The sequence below is a fragment of the Cetorhinus maximus genome, chromosome 5, assembly GCF_964194155.1.
Source record: "Cetorhinus maximus chromosome 5, sCetMax3.hap1.1, whole genome shotgun sequence".
NCBI lineage: Eukaryota > Metazoa > Chordata > Chondrichthyes > Lamniformes > Cetorhinidae > Cetorhinus > Cetorhinus maximus.
This window is the reverse complement of record NC_135883.1, coordinates 141,620,320-141,642,491: the sequence shown is the minus strand read 5'-3', so window position 1 is coordinate 141,642,491 and position 22,172 is coordinate 141,620,320. Positions and strand designations below refer to the sequence as shown.

General features: G+C 42.4%; 1 protein-coding gene across 4 annotated transcripts in view; it reads right to left on the bottom strand.

Moving 5' to 3' along the window:
• The window catches only part of fig4a (FIG4 phosphoinositide 5-phosphatase a), a 112,051-nt gene that overhangs the window by 35,798 nt on the left and 54,081 nt on the right, over window positions 1-22,172 (bottom strand). For all 4 annotated transcript variants that reach the window (XM_078542574.1, XM_078542573.1, XM_078542575.1 and 1 more), the window contains 3 exons: window positions 21,540-21,585; window positions 12,857-13,005; window positions 8,164-8,330 (listed from right to left, as the gene is read on the bottom strand). In XM_078542574.1, coding sequence (XP_078398700.1) covers window positions 8,164-8,330; window positions 12,857-13,005; window positions 21,540-21,585 — 362 coding nt within the window. The remainder of the gene's footprint in view (window positions 1-8,163; window positions 8,331-12,856; window positions 13,006-21,539; window positions 21,586-22,172) is intronic.

Sequence of the window (22,172 nt, the reverse complement as noted above, 5' to 3'; positions counted from 1 at the left end):
GAGGGCTACTTAGGAAAACCCTAGGCCATGCACCTGTCAATCACAACCTCCCTCCTCCTGGGAAACTGCCTCCTCTTCATTTGGTTTCTCCTCTGGATGACGCAGCTAAGACTGAAAACTTGCTTTGGACCATTTCTGACACTGCCTCAACCTCTTCACCACTTCCCTCAAATAAATGTTTGGCGTTAACATTTCCTCGAAATGAACAATGGGAAGATCACAGTGGAAAAGGCATATGGGACACTTACCTTTATCAATCGAGGCATAGATTACAAAAGTAGGGAAGTCATGTTGGAGTTGTATAGAACCTTGGTGAGGTCACAGCTGGAGTACTGTGTGCAGTTCTGGTCGCCACATTATCGGAAGGATGTGATTGCACTGGAGCGGGTGCAGAGGAGATTCACCAGGATGTTGCCTGGGATGAAACATTTAAGTTATGAAGAGAGGTTGGATAGACTTGGGTTGTTTTCGTTGGAGCAGAGAAGACTGAGGGGCGACCTGATCGAGGTGTACAAGGTTATGAGGGGCATGGACAGGGTGAATAGGGAGCAGCTGTTCCCCTTAGTTGAAGGGTCAGTCACAAGGGGGCATAAGTTCAAGGTGAGGGGCAGGAGGTTTAGGGAGGGATGCGAGGAAAATCTTTTTTACCCAGAGGGTGGTGACGGTCTAGAATGCACTGCCTGGCAGGGTGGTGGAGGCAGGTTGCCTCACATCCTTTTAAAAAGTACTTGGGTGAGCACTTGGCACGTCATAACATTCAAGGTTATGGGCCAAGTGCTGGTAAATGGGATTAGGCAGGTAGGTCAGGTGTTTCTTACGTGTCGGTGCAGACTCGATGGGCCGAAGGGCCTCTTCTGCACTCCGTGATTTCAAACATAACACTTAAAATTTTAGGTTATGACAGTTGTTTAAAGTTTCCCTCTGGGATTTTTAAACAACTCTGTTTTACCACTGCATCAGTCATAACAGGAATTTAAGTGGTGAGGAGGATGTTAAGAGGCTTCAAGGCAATTTAGGCAAGTTCAGTGAGTGGGCAAATACATGGCAGACACAGTATAATGTGGATATGTGTGAAGTTATCCACTTTGGCAGGAAAAACAGAATGGCAGAGTATTACTTAAATGGCGATAAGAGTGGGAAATGTTCATGTACAAACAGACTTGGGTGCCCTTGTACACCAATCACTAAAAGCAAGCATGCAGGTGCAGCAAGCAGTTTGCAAGGCAAATGACATGTTGGCCTTCATGCCAGAACACTTGAGTACATGAGCAAGAATGTCTTACTACTGCTGTACAGGGCCTTGCAGACACCATACTTGGAGCATTGTGCGTAGTTTTGGTATCCTTACCTAAGAAAGGATATGCTTGCCATAGAGGGAGTGCACCAAAGGTTTACCAGACTGATTCCTGGGATGGCAGGATTGTCATGTGGGGAGAGATTGGGCCGACTATGCCTATATTCACTGTAGTTTAGAAGAATGAGAGGAGATTTCATTGAAACGTATAAAATTCTGACAGGATGGGCAGACTGGATGCAGGGATGATGTTTCCTCTGGCTGGGGGTGGTCTAGAACAAGGGATCACAGTCTCAGGATATGGGGTAGGCCATTTAGGGCCTGAGGGGAAACTTCTTCACTCAGAGGGTGGTGAACCTGTGGAATTCTCTGCCACAGAGGCTGTGGAGGTTAAGTCACTGAATATATTTAAGGAGGAAATAGATAGATCTCTAGACTCTAATGGTGTCAAGGGGTATGGGGAGAGCGCAGGGTACGGAATTGAGTTAAGGGTCAGCCATGATCCTATTGAATGGCGGAGCAAGCTCAAAAGGACTGAATTACCTTCTCCTGTTCCTATTTTCTATGTTTTTATTTGAACAAATAAAGGGCAAAAGACTTGTATATAGTATATAGAGTCTTTCACAATCACTGGTGCTCCAAAGTGCTTTATGGTCAATGAAATATTTTTAAAAGCGTAGTTATTGTTGTAGTGTACAAGTGCAGCCAACTTGTGCATAGCAAACATCCACAAACAGCAATGTGCTAATGACCAGATAATCTGTTTTTGTGATGTTGACTGAGGGATAAACATTGGACAGACATTAGGGAAAACTTGCCTGCTTCTCTTCAAAATAGTGGCTTGGGATCTTTTATACCACTTGAGGGGGTAAACACAGCCTTGGTTTAAGGCTTCATCCGAGAGACACCACCTCTGACAGTGCAGTAACTCTGGCTTAGTATTGTACTGGAGTATCAGCCTAGACTGTTGTGCTCAAGTCCTGGAGTGAGACTTTTCATAGAATTGCTACGGCGCTGAAGGAGGCCGTTTGGCCCAACGTGTCTGCACCGGCTCTCCGAATCAGCAACTCACCTAGTTCCATTCTCCCGCCTTCTCCCTGTAACCCTACGCATTCTCTTTTCAGAAAACATTCTAATTCATTTTTGAATGCTTCAATTGAACCTGCCTCCAAGACGTTCTCTGGCAGAGCATTCCAGAACATAACCACTCACTGTATGAAAAAGTTTTTCCTCATATCCCTATTGCTTTACTTTAAATCTTTGCCCTCTTGTTCTCAATTGTCACGAGGAACAGAGGAGCCTCAGCTCTTGACCTTGTCCAACAGGTACGAGATACTTGCTCCCTGTGTGGATGAGGAAGAGGGCTGTGGGGAGGATGAGCCAGCTGACCACGGCACTGTGGCACAGGAGGCCATTCAAGGGGGGGAAGCAAAAAGACAAGTGGTAGTTGTAGAGGATTCTATAATTAGGGGAATTGATAGCTTCCTTTGTAAGCAGGATCAAGAGTCCTGCATGGTATGTTGCCTGCCCGGTGCCAGGGTGAGGGACATCTCTGACCGGCTTGAAAGGATATTGGAGAGAGAGGGGGAGGATTCAGTTGTTGTGGTCCACGTCGGGACAAATAACATAGGTAAGACTAGGAAAGAGGACCTGTTTGGGGATTATCAGGAACTAGGAACTAAATTAAAGAAATTAAATTAGAGAGTTATAATTTCCGGATTACTACCCGAGCCACGTGCAAATTGGCATAGGGATGCGAGAATAAGGGAAGTAAACACGTGGCAAAGGAGTGGTGCAGGAAAGAGGGATTCCATTTCGTGCAGCACTGGCATCAGTATTGGAACAGGAGGGATCTGTACCGTTGGGACGGTCTCCACCTGAACCGATCTGGGACCAATGTTCTAGCGAAAAGGGTAAATAGGGTGGTCAACAGGACTTTAAACTAGAAAGTGGGGGGGAAGGGTAAAACTCCAAGAAGCATGACTAATGGGAAACAAAGCAGCAGGTTAGCGTGTGGGGGGTGGATTCAACTTCATGGAAAATTATGAAAAAACTGAAAAGGAGAGCCCAGGAGAAGCTACTAAAGTCTCCAGAACACAAAATAGGACAGAGTGTTTGAAAAGGGCTAGGAATCTAACTTCAAGCACATCAGATAAAGGGATGACAATGAGAAAGGGGACGGGAAATATAGGACTGAAGGTGTTGTATCTGAATGCACGCAGTATACGAAATAAGGTAAATGAGCTTGTGGTGCAGATTGAAATTGGCAGGTATGATGTGGTGGGCATTACAGAGACATGGCTGCAAGGGAGCTAAATATCCAAGGATATACATCCTATCGAAAAGATAGGCAGGTTGGCAGAGGGGGTGGGGTTGCTTTGTTAGTAAGAAATGAAATTAAATCGATAGCAAGAAATGACGTAGGGTCAGATGATGTGGAATCTGTGTGGGTAGAGTTGAGGAACCGCAAAGGTAAAAAAACCATAATGGGAGTTATGTACAGGCCTCCGAACAGTAGTCAGGATGTGGGGCACAAGATACACCAGGAGATAGAAAAGGCATGTAAGAAAGGCAAGGTTACAGTGATCATGGGGGATTTCGATATGCAGGTAGACTGGGAAAATCAGGTTGGTAGTGGATCCCAAGAAAAGGAATTTGTGGAATGTCTACGAGATGGCTTTTTGGAGCAGCTTGTGGTGGAGCCCACAGGCAATTCTAGATTTAGTGATGTGTAATGAGGCAGATTTGATAAGGGAGCTTAAGGTGAAGGAACCCTTAGGAGGAAGTGACCATAATATGATAGAATTTACCCTGCAATTTGAGAGGAAAAAGCTGGAATCAGATGTAACGGTATTACACTTGAATAAAGGCAACTACAGAGGCATGAGGGAGGAGCTGGCCAGAATTGACAGATGAGCCTAGCAGGAAAGACAGTGGAACAGCAATGGCAGGAGTTTCTGGGAGTAATTTGGGAGACACGGGAAAAATTCATCCCTAGGAAGAAGAAGCATACTAAAGGGAGGACGAGGCAACCATGGCTGACAAGGGAAGTCAGGGACAGCATAAAAGCTAAAGAGAAAGCATACAATGAGGCAAAGAGCAGTGGGAAACCAGGGGATTGGGAAGCCTACAAAGACCAACAGAGGACAACTAAAAAAGAAATAAGGAAGGAGAAGATTAACTATGAAGGTAAACTAGCCAGTAATATAAAAGAAGATTGCAAAAGTTTTTTTAGAATATATAAAGGGTAAGAGAGAGGCAAAAGTGGACATTGGGCTGCTGGAAAATGACGCTGGAGAAGTAGTAGTGGTGAACAAAGAAATGACGGAGGAACTGAATAGGTACTTTGCGTCAGTCTTCACAGTGGAAGACATGAGTGACATCCCCAAAGTTCAAGAGAGCCGGGGGACAGAGGTGAGTATGGTGGCCATTACCAAGGAGAAGGTGCTAGGAAAACTGAAAGGTCTGAATGTGGATAAATCACCTGGACCAGATGGATTACACCCCAGAGTTCTGAAGGAGATAGCTGAAGAGATAGTGGAGGCGTTAGTGGTGATCTTTCAGGAATCACTCGAGTCAGGGAGGGTCCCAGAGGACTGGAAATTCGCTAATGTAACCCCCCTGTTTCATAAGGGAGTGAGACAAAAGAAGGGAAATTACAGGCTGATTAGCCTGACGTCAGTCGTTGGTAAGATTTTAGAATCCATTATTAAGGATGAGATTTCAGAATACTTGGAAGTGCATGGTAAAATCGGGCAAAGTCAGCATGGTTTCATCAAGGGGAGGTCATGCCTGACAAATCTGTTAGAATTCTTTGAGGAGATAACGAGTAGGTTAGACAAAGGAGAGCCAATGGATGTTATCTACTTGGACTTCCAGAAGGCCTTTGACAAGGTGCCGCACTGGAGGCTGCTCAGTAAGATAAGAGCCCATGGTGTTAGAGACAAGGTATTAGCATGGATAGAAGATTGGCTGTCTGGCAGGAGGCAGAGAGTGGGGATAAGGGGGTCCTTCTCAGGATGGCGGCCGGTGACTAGTGGAGTTCCGCAGGGGTCAGTATTGGGACCACAACTTTTCACTTTATACATTAATGATCTAGATGAAGGAACTGAGGGCATCCTGGCTAAGTTTGCAGATGATACAAAGATAGGTGGAGGGACAGGTAGTAATGAGGAGGCGGGGAGGCTGCAGAAGGACAGGTTAGGAGAATGGGCAAAGAAGTGGCAGATGGAATACAACGTGGGGAAGTGTGAGGTCATGCACTCTGGTAGGAAGAATAGAGGCATAGACTATTTTCTAAATGGGGAGAGAATTCAGAAATCTGGAGTACAAAGGGACTTGGGAGTCCTAGTCCAGGATTCTCTTAAGGTTAACTTGCAGGTTGAGTCGGTAGTTAGGAAGGCAAATGCAATGTTGGCATTTATTTCGAGAGGACTAGAATATAAAAGCAGGGATGTGCTGCTGAGGCTTTATAAGGTTCTGGTCAGACCACATTTAGAATATTGTGAGCAATTTTGGGCCCCGTATCTCAGGAAAGATGTGCTGGCCTTGGAGAGGGTCCAGAGGAGGTTCACGAGAATGATCCCAGGAATGAAAGGCTTAACATATGAGGAACGTTTGAGGACTCTGGGTCTATACTCGATGGAGTTTAGAAGGATGAGGGGGGGATCTCATTGAAACTTACAGAATACTGAAAGGCCTGGACAGAGTGGACGTGGGAAAGATGTTTCCATTAGTAGGAGAGACTAGGACCCGAGGGCACAGCCTCAGAGTAAAGGGAAGACCTTTTAGAACAGAGATGAGGAGGAACTTCTTTAGCCAGAGAGTGGTGAATCTATGGAATTCATTGCCACAGAAGGCTGTGGAGGCCAGGTCATTGAGTGTATTTAAGACCGAGATAGATAGGTTCTTGATTGATAAGGGGATCAAAGGTTACGGGGAGAAGGCGGGAGAATGGGGTTGAGAAACTTATCAGCCATGATTGAATGGCGGAGCAGACTCGATGGGCCGATTGGCCTAATTTCTGCTCCTATGTCTTATGGTCTTATGGAGTGGGAACAGTTTCTCCCTATTTACTCTGTTCAGACTCCTTATGATTTTGAATACCTCTATCGAATCTCCTCTCAGCCTTCCCTTCTCCAAGTCCACAGTCCTAACTTTTCCAATCTATCTACATAACTGAAGTTCCTCATCCTAGGAAGCATTTTTGTGAATCTTTTCTGCACTCACTTCACATCTTTCCTAAAGTGTGTCACCCAAAACTGGACGCAATACTCCAGCTGAGGCCAAACTAGTGACTTTATACGAGTTCAACATAATCTCTTTGCTCTTGTACTCTATGCCCCTAATAATAAAGCCGAGTATAATGTATGCTTTATTAAACACTCTCAACCTGTCCTGCCACCTTCTGACTTATGCACCTTTTCACCCAGGTCCCTCTGCTCCTGCACCCCTTGAATGTTTTGACTCAAAGGCAAGAGTGCTATCAACTGAGCCACAGCTGACACTGGACATAATCTAGGTTGACAGTACTGCACTGTCAGAGCTGTTGTCTTTTGGATCAGATATGTCACACAAGTGCCAGGCAATGACCATTTCCAACAAGAATCTAACCATCACCCCTTTTCATTCAATGGCATTACCATCACTGAATCCCCCACTATCAACGTCCTGGGAGTCACCATTGACCAGAAACTGAACTGGACTAGCCATATAAATACCGTAGTACAAGAGCAGGTCAGAGGCTAGGAATGCTGCGGTGAGTAATTCACCTCCTGACTCCTCAAAGCCTGTCCACCATCTATAAGATACAAGTCAAGAGTGTGATGGAAAACTTCCCACGTGCCTAGATAAGTGCAGCTCCAACAACACTAGAAGCTTGACACCGTCCAGGACAAAGCAGTCTACTTGATTGGTAACCCACTCAAAAACATTCACTCCCTCTACCATTGACGCACAGAGGCAGCAGTGTGTACTATTTACAAAGTGCACTGCAGGAACTCACCAAGGCTCCTTGGGTAGTACTTTCCAAACCCATGACTGCTACCATCTAGAAGGGCAAGGGCAGCAGCTGCATGGGTCATCATTACCTGGAAGTTCCCCTCCAAGCCACACACCATCCTGTCTTGGAAATATATCGCTGTTCCTTCACTGCCACTGGGTCAAAATCCTGGAACTCCCTCCCTAACAGCACTGTGGGTGTACCTACATCACATGGACTGCAGCGGTTCAAGAAGGCAGCTCACCACCACCTTCCCAAGGGCAATTAGCAACGGGCAATAAATGCTGACCTAGGCAGTGATGCCCACGTCCCATCAATGGTTAAAAAGCCAAGGCCCTGTCTACCTTCAGATGGACATCATCGACCCCATGACAGAACTGACATAATTTACACTGCATTTCTGCTGTCTCTTAGACAATATTTATACCCAAATCATCACCACTAAAACAGCTTCTGTTATTTATCTCGCTGTTCTTTGTGGGGCCTTGCTGTGTGGAATGCACTGCTGCACATCTCTATGTTTAACAGTGACCACATCAAAAGCATTTCATTGGTTGTGAAACACTTTGGGATGCCCCAAGGTTGAGAGAGGTGCGGCATAAATGCACATATATTTATAGGAGGAATTCCTGGAGGAATGCGTGTAAGGGGGAGTTACGGAAAGATGTTGAAAAAGCTATGCTTGGAGCTAAAAAAAAGCTTGCGAGGATTTTCAGTGGCAAAGGATATAGACACAATGCAATACATGCAACAAGAATTCAGAAAGAACTAATTGTAGCCTGAAGCACAAAACTGCATTGGAGTATATCTTTTGAGGTGGTCAACAGCGTTACACAATGATTAAAACATTAAACTAAGATCATATTACCTGAAAATGCATTACTGTAGTACCTAGAAAGGGTTTGCATGATGTCCTTGGAATGTTGTGTCCAGGGTGCAATCTTCCTATAGGTTTTCACTCGATGTACTAACTGCGAACCCCCGTATTGCAAAGATAGTGTATCACCATGATCTTCATACAGTTCTTCAAATAATCTATCGAGAAATTACTCCAACAGTTACATAACTTCCTTTATTAAGATATGAAAGCAGGAACATTTTGGAGTTTTCCCATTTTTACATCTTGGTTATTTTAATTTTGCATTAGCAATAAAAATTTCTCATATCGAGCCTTAGGAAGAGACATCAGGACGGATGGCTGAAAGCTTGATTAGACATAAGTTTTAAGGAGCACATTAAAAGCGAAGAGAGAAGAGGTTTAGGGAGGGAATGTCAGTGCTTGGGGCAAGACAGCTGAAAACATGGCCACAAATGGTGGAGAGATCAGAACTGGGGATGTGCAAGATGCCAGAATCGGAGGAATGCAGAGATTGCTGGAGGAGAAAACAGAAATGAGGAGTGAGGTCATGGAGGGATTTGAAAATAAGGATGAAGATTTTAAACTGAGGCATTGTTGGATCAGCAGCCAGTGAAAGTCAATAAACACAGGTATGATGGGTGAAATTTGGTGCAAGTCAAGATATGGTTACCAGAATTTTGGATGAACATAAAATTTATGTAGGGTGCAAGATGGAAGGCTGGCTGGGGGACATTGGGATAGTCAAATCTAGAGGTAACAAGAACATGGATGAGAGTTTCAGCAGCAAATGAGTTGAAGGCAGGGTGGAGTAGGGCAATGTCATGGAAGTTTCAGTCTTAGTGATCAAGTGGATATGTGGTTGGAAGCTGTTCTTGGGCTCAACACCAAGGTCACAAAAGGTCTGACTCAGCCTCAGGCAGTAGCCAGGGAGACAGATGGAACCAGTGGTCAGGGAATGGAAGTTGTAGTGGGGACCAAAGACAATGGCTTCAATCATCCCAATATTTAGTTGGAAAGCAATTTCTGCTCACCAATATTGGAGGCCAGAGATGCAGTGACACAAATCAGAGATAGTGGAGAGGTCAAGATAGATAGTGGTGAAATAGAGCTAGGAATCGTCAGCATACATGTGGAACATGGTGTCAAGTTTTCTGATTATGTCACCGAGGGGCAGCATATAGATGCCAAATAGAAAGGATCCCCTGGGGACCCCAAATGTAATGGTCCCACAGTGGGTGATTGTTTGACTATGACTCAATAGATAAGAATGGAACCAGGCAAGGACAGTCCCACTCAGATGGACAATGGAGGAGAGGCAATGGAAGATGATAGTATAGTCAAATGTGCCGAAGGCTGCAAGCAGGTCAAGAAGCATGAGGAGGGATAAATTTACCATAGTTATATAGAATGTAATTTGTGACTTTGAGAAAGGCTGTTTTAGTGCTGTGGTAGGAGTCAAAAATCTAAAATATACACACTTTGGGCTAAATTTTATGCAGAGGCAGTGGCCCCACCCACTCGCTGAGTGAGCCTGCTTCCGCTGGTTCAGGAAGCCACAACCAGGTTTTACGGTAGTCAGGCAGTTAATTGCCTGAGGTCATGGCTTCCACCCCCATAAAGAGAGGATTCCCCCATCTCCAAGGACTGCTGGCCAAGAGCTGCCAGCTAACTGGATAGTCAGTAGTTTTCCAGTTCCAGCAGCAGCACAGCTAGCAGTGGCCTCTGCTGGGCCAGCAGTCAGTCTCTGAGCAAGAGCAGCATAGAGGCTGGAGGATGAGTTGAGTTGGGTAGCCTTGCCAGGGCCAGTCAGGGGGGCCTTGGCGATCGGGAGGCCAAAGGTGGGGTCCTTCAAACTGGGGCAGCCCTTTCTGCTGGTGTGGAGGCAGACACAGGCCCCACCTGACAGGCCCTCTGCCAGGTAAACCCTGGGCACCTGGGTGGCAGGGAAGGAGGCCCTTAAGTGGAAATCAGTTAGCCACTTATGAACCTCAATTGGCCCAAGGGTGGGCAGGCCATCCAACACCTGCCCCGTTGCTGCCAAAAATCTCAGTGGAGATGATTAAGCAACGGGCATGGAGTCTCCTGCCACCCCAACCAATTTTATCCCCTCCCCACCCCAGGAAGAGGAGGAGTGCATAAAATTCTGGCCTGCATATATTTTTTAAAAATACATTTCGATCCCCAAGTCTAGCATTTCTTTTTTCAAATAAACAAAAAAAAACTGGAAAAACTCAGCAGATTAGACAGCATCTGTGCAGAGAAAGAGAGTTAATGTTTCAGGTCATTGACCTTTCATCAGAACTGAAGATGGATATAAATGTAAGGGTTTTAAAACAGTGGAAGGGTGGAGGGGGCAGAAAGAACAAAGGAGAAAGTCTGTGATAGGGTGGATGCCAGGGGAGATTTGCAGCAGCCAAAGAGAGTGGTAATGTATATAGTAAAGAAACAAAGGTTGTGTCCAAATGAGGCAAGAATGGCTACATAGAAACCACATGAGTGCAACATGAAGGGATAAAGAAACAACACAAGATTGACCCAGCAAAACAAAAAAAAAAAGAACAAAATGGAGGCAGAAGTTATGATTTAAAGTTGTTGAACTCAATGTTGAATCCAGAAGGCTGTAGAGTGCTGAGCTGAAAGGTGCTCCACCTCGAGCTTATGTTGAGCATCACTGGAACACTATAGCAAGCCATGGACAGAATGGTCAACATGGGAGCAAGGTTGAAAATTAAAATGACAAGAAAGCGGAAGCTTGGGGTTGTGCTTGTAGACTGAACGGAGGTGCTCTGCAAAGAGGTCACCCAGTCTTGCCTTTGGTCTCCTCAACATAGAGACCACCACATCGTGAGCAGTGAACACAGTAGACTAAACCTAAAGTAGTACAAGTAAATCACTGTTTCACTTGGAAGGAGTGTTTGGGGCCTTGGACAGTGAGAAAGGAGGTGGTGAAAGGGCAGTTTCTTTTTCCACACTGCTGATATCTTAATATTTTATATGGGGGCCTTAACTATTTACCTAGGGCTATCCTGAAATAAATTCTGAATGGGGGCTGTAGAAAAGGAAAAAAAAAAAAATCAATATTCTAACTTGGGAAGGCCTTCCCATTTATCTAAAAAGTATAGGGTGACTGGCTAGAATGCTTTTATTTCTCCCTCTAGGCCCGGCATTTGAGTTCAGCCTTGGTAAGTGAGATGATCTTTCTGGCATCATATGAAGTTTGTCTGTACAAAAATCTTAACCAGCTTCTAAGATTGGGATCAAGACAAATAGTGCAGCATAATCAAAAGCAATATATTTTCAGATATATCTATTCTGCAACTTGTATTTTTCTGATGTTAAAATCAGTTATTATGGGGGAGTTATTGTATACCAAACCAATGCTATACCTCATTTTAGGTGTAAATTCTGAAGTTGAAAATAGCACTTTATACTTCCATCCTAATCTTGGTGAGCAACAATTGTACATTATAACTCACAAAAGTGTGAAATTAAATAAGCAGTGGAAATTCTGGCCACACCTAACACTATTTGACAAAAAAAATGTGTACAAGGTAAAGATTTCTGGAACAAACTCAATCGGCTGAACGACCTAATCTTGCTCCTGTGTAACGTTTCATGGTTGTAGTCAGTTTGAAAAGCTGCAAATAGTAGCAAATTCTCCTCCAATTTTCTCTCTTCCTGCCTTGAAGAGTGGATTATACTGGTATATACTGGCCACAGGTATCATATGCTGCTTAAATGGCATATTATGCGCCTGCAGAATTATTATCTGATTATTTGAGCATGGGACAAGCTCAATTCCATCCTCATGAGACATCCCAGAGGTACATACTTTCTTGCAAAGGTGTCACTGAATTGTTTCCAGGGGCAGAAACTGTATCTCCATTTTCCCATTCTGAGCTCACAAGTGGTGAGGCCAGCAGTAGTGCCTTATCCTGCCATCCTGGGTTAATAGTGCAAAGCAAGCTGCATAAAGCAAGCTGCATAAAGCAGGTATAAACCATGCATCTCCTTTTTCTGTAGGGCTTAGTACAGTAAAATGCCATCTGGTGCCTGCAGCCTGCCTTTTTCTCAAATGTGTTTTATTTAGAATTTTACCAATCCTCAAGTTCATATGAGGAAAATCATAGATTGTTGATTAGCATAGAGCACAACACTGCCCCAGACAGACACAAATGCCCAATATTCACTGGGGTGGGTTTGCGGAGCAAAAGTTATGGACTGGAAATGCTGTGGAGTTTCAATTCTGGAGCATACAATTTTTAAAAAAAGATTCCAACAGAAGCCAGCTGAATAACAAGCTTAGATACCTCCTAAGGGGAGTTCCTACACAAGGATGCCATCCAGGATCAGGTAGATTAGAGATAGAGGTCGGCTGGTATTGGGGGTGTCAGGGTTTACAGGTTGTGGAATTGTGCTGGTTCCTTTTTGATGGTTAAAATTACCACCAAAAAAAGGTTCTACATCTAGGCTGGTCAGCTTAGGTTTGCTGGAAAAAATGGGGGAAACTAAGGCAGTGCTGCCCTTAGTCTGTGCATATTAGCGTTGGGAGTGCTGGACACGGGGATGGGTCTAAAATAGGAGTGAAGAAAGCCGAATTTCCCCAATTATAAAGGGGGCAGGGAAAATCAGGAAACAAAAAGAAACACTAAATTGAACAAAATAAAGCGGTTGGAATTTATAAAAGCAACACATTGCTTACCGAACAGCATCCGTGTCAAATTGCAATCTTGGTTTATCAATCACACCTATTGCATAGAGCTGGTATGCCAAAGCACATTTTCCCACCATAAATTGAGCAGTGTTTGTACGATCCAAACAGTCAACACAGTTTGTCCTGAGAACACCAGTCTGAAACAGAATTTAGGGTAAGCACTATAATAAGTTATATTGCAGGCATAATATCTAGTCACCATTCTTTTTTTAAATTATTTGTTCATGGGATGTGGGCGTCACTGGCTGGGCCAGTATTTATTGGCCATCCCTAATTGCTCTTGAGAACGGAGTGGCTTGCTGAGTCATTTCAGAGGGCATTTAAGAGTCAATCACATTGCTGTGGGTCTGGAGTCACATGTATGCCAGGCTAGGTAAGGACGGCAGATTCCCAAAAGGGCATAAGTGAACCAGGTGGGTTTTTATGACAATCGATTCATGGTCATCAGACATTTAATTCCAGATTTTTTATTGAACTCAAATTTTACCATCTGCTGTGGTGGGATTCTAACCCGGATCCCCATAGCATTACCCTGGGTATCTGGAGTGCTAGTCCAGTGACAATACACTACGCCACCACGTCCCCTGCAATTACAGTTCCCTTTAAGTAGGTTCTACATTCAAAAGTTCATGGTTTGCCAAAAAGAATTAAAATTTTTGATGCCGTAATTTTATTTAAGTAAGGAAGGAACCTGCAAAACTTGCTTTTGAGAATTACAAATGAAGGCATCTCTTGTACAATTGTTTAGTCACTCTAGACTTTGAAAAACGTCTAAATACTTTAACATTGAAACATGGAGATAGACACGATTATGAACTACAGCAAAAGACCTGTGGAGAGAAAAATAGAGTTAACCTTTCAGGTTGATGGCCTTTCATCAGAAGTGGGAAAAGTTATTGGTTTTTAGCAAGCGAAAGGGAGGAGGTGCTTTGGAAAAAGAACAAAAGGAAAGGTCTATATTAGGGTGGAAGACAGGAGAGATGAAATGACAGAAGGGTTGGTGGTGCCAGGCCAAAGGAATTAGTAATGGGGCACATGAAGAAACAATAGATGTTTCTGAAGGAGGTATAAATGGCAGAATGATGGATAGCTGTCGTCTGACAGAAAACAACGAGAAAAAAAGAATAAAACTTGCTTAAAACTTTTGACATTTCTAATTATCCCCAGTTATGATTGAATGTCATCGACCTGAAATGTTAACTCTTTCTCTGTCCACAAATAAATGGCAGTTGGTTTATGCGCTGTACAAGCATTTGTTTACATATGGAGGCTTTAGGAGTGCCAAAGAGTGCAAAAGGATGACCTACAAATGCAGCTAAGAGTGTTTGTATGATTGCAACATTTATTTCACAAGTGTGTAAAAACTGATGATAAATTTATTCTTTTTCAAATTAGCTTGTTACTTTTGCATTCCCACACCAGTGATCATCAACCAAGTGTTCATCTTGAAGCATATTAGTTCAATTGGTAGCAGAGGGGTTTAGTGGTTCAAGCTCTGTTCTTGGACCAGATAGTCTCAGGTTGGTGTGGGAGAAGTGGATTTTGATTCTTGGGGTACTGGGGAAAGAGACAGCTGTACTACTGGGAAGGCCTTCACCTGAACTGCTCTGGGACCAGAGCACTGGCAAATCATATAACTAAGACTATAGAGAGGGCTTTAAACTAAATAGTGGAGGGTTGACAAGAGGGGAGATTTAGAAGTTAAAGAGATAGGACAAGACAATAGAGCAGGGTAGTGATAACCAGAGTGTGACAGGAAGGCACAGAGCATATAAACATATGAGTGCACCAGAAAGTAAGGTCAGAATTGGCAAAAATTATAAAATGACAGGGGAGATGGTGGCACAGTTGTAATGTCACTGGACTGCTACTCCAGAGGCCCAGGCTAATGCTCAGGATGTGGGTTCAAATCCCACCACGGCAGCTAAATTGAATTTAAATTGACCAAAGCTGGGACATAAATATTCAAGAGTATTTGACATTTCAGGAGGAAAGGAAAAGATGATGATACAATGGTGAGAGATTTGGGTACAGATAAGAAATAGTGATTGAAGAAATCGCTAGTGAGAGTAGTATATAGGCCCCCTAACAGTACCTAAACAGTAGGATAGACATCGTGGACGACTTAAATCTTCTCATCAGTTGGACACATCAAATTGGTAAAGATAGCTTAGCGGATGTGTTCATAGTGTGTATTCAGGACAGTTTCTTAGAACAATACGCTCTGGAACCTAGCAGTGAACAGGCTATTTTGGACCTGGTAATGTGTAATGAGACTGAGTGGATTTAAAATTTCATAGTAAAGAATCCTCTAGGCAAGAGTGATCATAACATGGTAGAATTTCACATTCAGTTTCAGAATGAGAAATGTGGGTCTGAAACTAGTGCCTTAAACTTAGATTATGGCAATTACATGGGTGTGAAGACAGTGTTGACCAAAGTGGATTAGGTTAATAGGTTAAAAAGGAAGGCAGTAGAGAAGCGGTGGCAGACATTTTAAAGGTATATTTCATAACTTTCAACAAAGATAATTTCAGTGAGGAAGAAAGGAAGACTCTACCAGAAAGGTACCATCCATGGCTAAATAAGGAAGTTAATGGTGGTATCAAATTGAAAGAAAAGGCATACAATACTGGAAAAATTAGTGGTAGACCAGAAGTGTGGGAAAGTTTCAGAAACCATCTAAGGATGACTAAAATAATAATTAAGAGGGAGAAATTAAAGTACGAGAGAAAACTAGCAAGAAATATAAAAACAGACAGTAAAACTTCTACAAATATTTTAAGTTCATTAGTTTTCCCATTATCCCTAGTGGTCATGATTGTTATAAGTTCCTCCCTCCCTTTTGTTTTTTGATTTTCTTCTATTCTTGGGATGCTTTTTGTATCTTCTACTGTGAAGGTGGATAAGCTTCTACAAATATACTAAAAAGAGTAGCTAAAGTAGACACTGGTCCCTTTTGGGTGAGACTAGGGAATTTAATAAAGGGGAACAAGGAAATGGCAGAGACTTTGTACAAGTATTTCATATCCACCTACACAGTAGAAGACAAAAAGCATCCCAAGAATAGAAGAAAATCAAGAGACAAAATTGGTGGAGGAACTTAAAACAAACATGATCACTAGAGATAAAGGGAAAACTAATGAACTTAAGACTGACAAGTCCCCTGGACTGGAAGGCCTGCATTCTGTGGCTGCAGAGACAATGGATACATTGGTTGAAATCTTCCAAAATTCCCTAGATGCTGGTAAAGTCCCAGCAAATTGGAAAACTGCAAATGTAACATCTCTGTTCACGAAAGGAGGGAGACCGAAAAGAAGAAACCATAGGCCGGTTAGGTTAACGCCCATCAATGCTAGACCCCATTATTAAAGAGGTAGAAGCAGGACATTTAGAAAATCATAATACAATCAGGCAGCATCAGAGTCAATATGGTTTTGTGAAAGGGAAATTGTGTTTAACAAAATTATAATTCTTTGAGGATGTAACAAGCGAGATGGATAAAAGGGAACCAGTGGATGTAGTGCATTTGGATTTCCACAAGGCATTTGATAAGGTGCACATAAAAAGGTTACCACACAAGATATGAGCTTATGGGTGTTGGTGGTGATATTAGCATGGATACAAGACTGTTCAACAGGAATCAGAGTTGGGATAAATGGATCATTTTCAGAATGGTAAACTGTAACTTGTGGAGGGCCACAGGGATCAGTGCTGGGGTCTCAACTATTCATGATCTACATTAATGACTTGAATGAAGGGACTGACTGTATTGAAGCCAAGTTTGCTCATGGTATGAAGGTAGGTAGAAAATCAAGTTGTGAGGAGGATACAAAGGGATATAGATAGATTAAGTGAATGGGTAAAATATTGGCAGATGGAGTATAATGTGGGAAAATGTGAGGTTGTCCACTTAGGCAGGAGGAACATGAAAGCAGAATATCTTTTAAATGGAGAAAGGCAACAGAATGCTGCAGGATTGAGGCATCTGGGTGTCCTTGTAAATGGATCACAAAAGTCAGCATAGAGGTAGAGCAAGTGATTAGGAAGGCAAACGGAATGTTGGCCTTTATTGTAAGGGGAATGGAGCGTAAAAGGGGGTATGTTTTGCTACAATTGTACAGGGCATTGGTAAGATCACACCTCAAGTACTGTACTGTGGACAGTTTTAGCCACTTTACTTGAGGAATATAAGTGCATTGGAAGCAGTTCAGAGGAGGTTCATTAGGTTAATTCCAGGATGAGGGGTTGTCTAAAGGTTGAGCCTATATTCATTGGAGTTTAGAAGAATGAGGGGTGATTATTTGAAACAGACTCTGAGGGGGCTTGACAGGGTGGATGCCGAGAGAATGTTTCCTCTTGTGGGCAAATCTCGAATAAGGTTCACAGTTTGAAAATAAGGGGTTTCCCATTTTATGACAGATGAAGGGGAATTTCTTAACTCAAAGGGTTGTTAGTCTTTGGAATTCTCTTTGCTGGTGAGCAATGGAGGCCTGGTCATTGAATATATTCAAGACTGAGTTAGAGAGATGTTGATTGACAAGGGAGCCAAGGGTAATGGAAGGGGGGCAAGCAGGAAAGTAGAGTTAAAGCCACAATCAGATCAACCATGATCTATTGAATGGCAGAGCAGACTTGAGGGGCAAATGGCCTAATCCTGCTCCTATTTCTGTTGATAAATTTTCTGCTCACAAATTTCAACTTCGAATAGAATTAATGGCAATCTGCATTACATTTTTGGTGACTTCCCAAATATCCTTATTGGTGCTCTCTGCAAGAGTCAGCTTGCACAGGCAAACCCACACATTTTATGACCTTTAACTTAATCTTGTATATCAAATATCTGGGTTAGTAGCACACTCTTATGCCATTGGGGTATGCACCAAAGAAGTAGAGGGCACCATCATTGACTCCTGATCTCTTTGAACAGGTGGGGATAAAACCACACTGCCAGATTGCATCTTAGGCTAGATAACTAAGATTTACATCAGAACAAAAGCAGGCCAATTAACCCCTCAACTCTATTCCACCATTCAATGAGGTTGTGCCTGATCTCTGATCTAACTTCACATATCTGCCCTTATTTCCATATCCTTTAATGCCTTTGATTATCAAATACCTGTCAATCTCAGATTTATAATTATCAACTATCGTTTGTGGAAAAGAATTCAAAACTGCTACCGCCCTGTGGGTGCAGAGGTATTTCCTAACTTCACTCCTGAATGGCTGGTTCTAATTTTAGGCTATGCACCCCAGTGCGAGACTCCTCAACCGGTGGAAATAGTTTCTCCCTACTGTTGCTGTCTGTCCCCCTTAATATCTTGGAAACTTTGGTCAAATCCCACTTAACTACCTAAATTCCATGAAATAACTTTTTTGCAATCTTTACTCATAACTTAACCCTTGGAATCCAAATATCATATGCTGCACTCCTTCCAATTCTCATGATGTGGTGCTCAGAACTGAGCACAGAAACAGATCATTCAGCCCAACTAATCAACTGCAGTGTTCATACTCCATATGAGCTTCTGCCTGCTCCAATTACTTGTTCCCAAACTATCCTGTTCCCTCTATATCCATCTTCCTCATGTATTCTTCAATTACTGCATGTGGTAGCAGGTTTCCAATTCTCACCATTCCGTACAGGAAATCTCAGTTTGAACCGTTTGTGGCCATTTTACATTTATGCACTCTTCCTCTCGACCCACCTACCAGTGGAAATAGTTTCCCAAAATTCACTTCATTATCTCCCATCTTTTGTATTCAATTTAGAAATGAGTCCAATACTATTCTTGTACTTATTGAGGCCATATCAACCCACATTGCTACTTATAGATTTATGATCTATATTCCCAAACCTTTGCTTCTCTACCCTAGTTTCTTACCTTCCAATAAATAGGTGGCCTCTTTAATTCCTCATCAATATGAACCAGCTCACACTCAGCTATACTGAAGTACATTTGCCATTTATTTACCCACTATTAAGAGATGAAATCATACAAAAGTAAAAGAGAACAGATTAATTAGAAAAATGTTACAACTCTCAGAGGCACATTCATTTATTCTTGGAGCATACCCCACAAAACACTGAAAAAGTGCCTTTTAACTGAGGTTATCAGCCATGAGCTGTCACCACTATGGAATTCTGCTGTGACAGGAAGCTAAATGGTTTAATCAAGTGAATAGCCAAATTGACCACTGTTACATAATCCATTAGGAAGCTTCAGAGCATGTAGCTGTCAAATCATATTTTCCACAACTCAAAGGGAAATCAACTCAGTAACAGTTGCCTGTCCTACCAGACTCTCTCAAAGGGCACCAGCCACAAACAATTAACTCATGCCTGTTAACTTCTTTTACACCTGTTTGCTGGGAATTCCCAAATGAAACGTATATTATTCTACAAAGAATGCGTAACCAAGTTAAGTAGAGATCAAAGAACTCTGGGTGTTAAACCAGGCAGTGTGACTTGCATTCAGCTACAAGAAAGTTAACCTTGGGAATAAATACATTTGAAAACTCCAGAGTAGCTGCCCAGTTTAGAATTCATTCACAAATATATATTATTAAGAATCGTGTGATCTGAAACAGGATAAATCCTCAGGTTGATCATAAATTGATTTATGCAATTTGAAAATAGTTTCAATGAACTATAGAAACTGAGGGGTTTAAATGTACAGATGGAAACTTTGCATGATGCCAGGTTATTAATCTTGTAAATTTTAAAAATCCATGTAGGTAGGGGAAAACTAAAGATTAATGGGATGATTTTTAACCCTACCACCTGGAGAAAACAGGGAAAGCAGTTAACAATGGCCAGAAGACTTGTCCACTGATGTCCCACACAGTTATTGCTGTTTTGAATTTGAACCTGCTCTGAGCAGGCAGCAAGGGCATATGCCTAAACTGCAATTTTCACTGGGGCCTGAGTGGGGAAGCTTTACCACTAAGTGAAAACAGCAGGAAGAGGATCCTGCACCAGCAAAAGCCCAAACAGGTTTTAGCTTTTTTCACTTTCTTCGTGGGGCCAGGTGGTTAGGTGTCCCTTGGCCTACGCGTTCTCTGTTTCCAAACAAGATTCTCCTAAAATCCCCTTCCTGAGGCTGAGGTTGTCAGCAGAGGATGCTTCTTCAGTGCTGGCCCGTGGTCACTGAATGCCTGACATTCTGTTCCAGTCGAATAGTCAGGTACTGGTTCCCATCCCTTGCAAGCTGAGGCTTGACTGGTGACACGCAGCCGAGGTCTGGGTACTAAAAATCACCCTGGCCTCACATGACTGAGGACAGAGCAGTGAGGCAAGCATTCAATTATCATTCCTAGCTAAACATGGACTTTAAAATGTTTAGCCACCCTCTTCTTCTCCAGGTAGCATCCTCGATTATTTGATGGTTGCTGAACCACAGCTTATGTTGTGCTACTACGGGGCAGGACGAAGGGGCAAGTCTCAAGTCTACCTCCACTAGAACGGGGAATCAAATCCCGTGCTGTTGGGGTTACCCTGACCCACACATTACACTTCTAGCCAACTGAGTTAACCTGAGTTTTGTAACCTAACTTTACAGAACACAATCCTATCTTGTTCTATTTGAAATCTCCACAGCCTCTCTACACAACCTCCCAGGTGGGCAATAAATAACCACTAAAGTTTTCATTAGTCTCCAGTTTTTTGGGACAAACTATAACCTTGTTTGCATTTGTTCACAATTTCTGAAGAAGTGGTTTTTCGGCTTTACCCAACTGTGACAACTGCATGATCTTTGAGTCACTTCTCAATACTTCAAGTAACTTATAAAGCTTCAAAAAAAAAACCAAAAACATGCTGCTATTTACAGTGGCAATATTGCTGGTAGCATCAGATAGACAAATATGCAGAGATACAGAATTTAAGATGGTAACACAACAGATTCCCTACTTAATTGTAACTGCAACGATGCTGAGTTGAGTTTTTCTGCATTTGTCAAAGCATTATTTTAAATCAGCAACACTGGGAGGACTACCATTGAACTTCTGTACCAAAATTAAAATGAGAGAAAGATAAGTTAAATCAATATTACTAAGATGATATTCAATTTGATTAAATTTTTTCAGCAGAAGTAAATTTAGTTTTTTTTTACAATTCTTGGAATCTGAAAATTTCAGTCGCCAATACTTCTCGACTTCTCACTCCTTAGCTTATTCACAATATTGATTGTATTGGCCTCAGTGGAAACTCTGGAACTCCAATTAATCCTGTGACAAGGTAGCTTTACATTTTTGTTATGTTGCATGCACCATTAATAACATTTAAAAAATGGTATTGAACATTCTTGGTTCCTACATAATCATTAAAACAATACTAACCAACATAATGGACAAAATTATTATGAAATTAACTGGATAAAGTAACTTGGTGCTGTAAAACAATTAACTAGTAGTATACTGAGGAAGTATGCTGCATAACAGTGTAAATTCACCTTGCCTTTATTAATAATTATTCTATGCTCAGTGATTAGGCTATATTTTTGTGATAATAAAACAGTGTTGGAAAAGCACAGCAGATCTGACAGCGTCTGTGAAGAGAGAAACAGTCGAGTCCAATATGTCTCATCTTCTGAACAGTTCCTGCCAGTTTTTTGCTCATATTTTTGTGATGTAGCATAATAACTATTACATTACTAATTCCTTTCATTACCTGTAAGCGACATGTATTGTGAATACATCCGCCGAGTTCATCCCATCTGCAAGAAAGAAAAAGAGGGCAATTAAAATAAGAGCGAGAGTGAGAGCACAAGTTGGACATTAACTTTAAACATTTCAAAGTGATTCACTAAAAGCGAGGCCCAATATCTGGGAGCAGGAGCATAGGGCAGGGACCTGACCAAAAGGCTTGGCTGTGAAAGTCACTGCTATGGCGGCTCAGGATGAGAAGCTGCTGACTGAGTGGGGAACGGTGAGTATCCAACCCTCTGTGCTCAATCCATAGCTCCACCGGCTCAATCCCAGTTTGTCAGGAGAGAGGGGGAGGGCACACGAGAGGGGCCAAGGGGAAGAGGCTCACACCACCACACACAGTGGAAAAAGTAAGCAAGCAAAAAGCTTACTTGAGCTGAATTTCAGGGGCCCTGTGGATGAGACACAGAAACTGTGCTACTCAGGGCTTGTTTGGGTGATTTATTATCTAATTTGAATTTATATAGTATTTATTATATTTATTGATTTATTTTATTTTGCAAGTTATTCCAGCTAGCAATGCAAAATGCTGCACATGTACGGTACAGTATTTTAACTTGTACGTTGGTTTTTCCTGGACAAGAAATAACCAAAA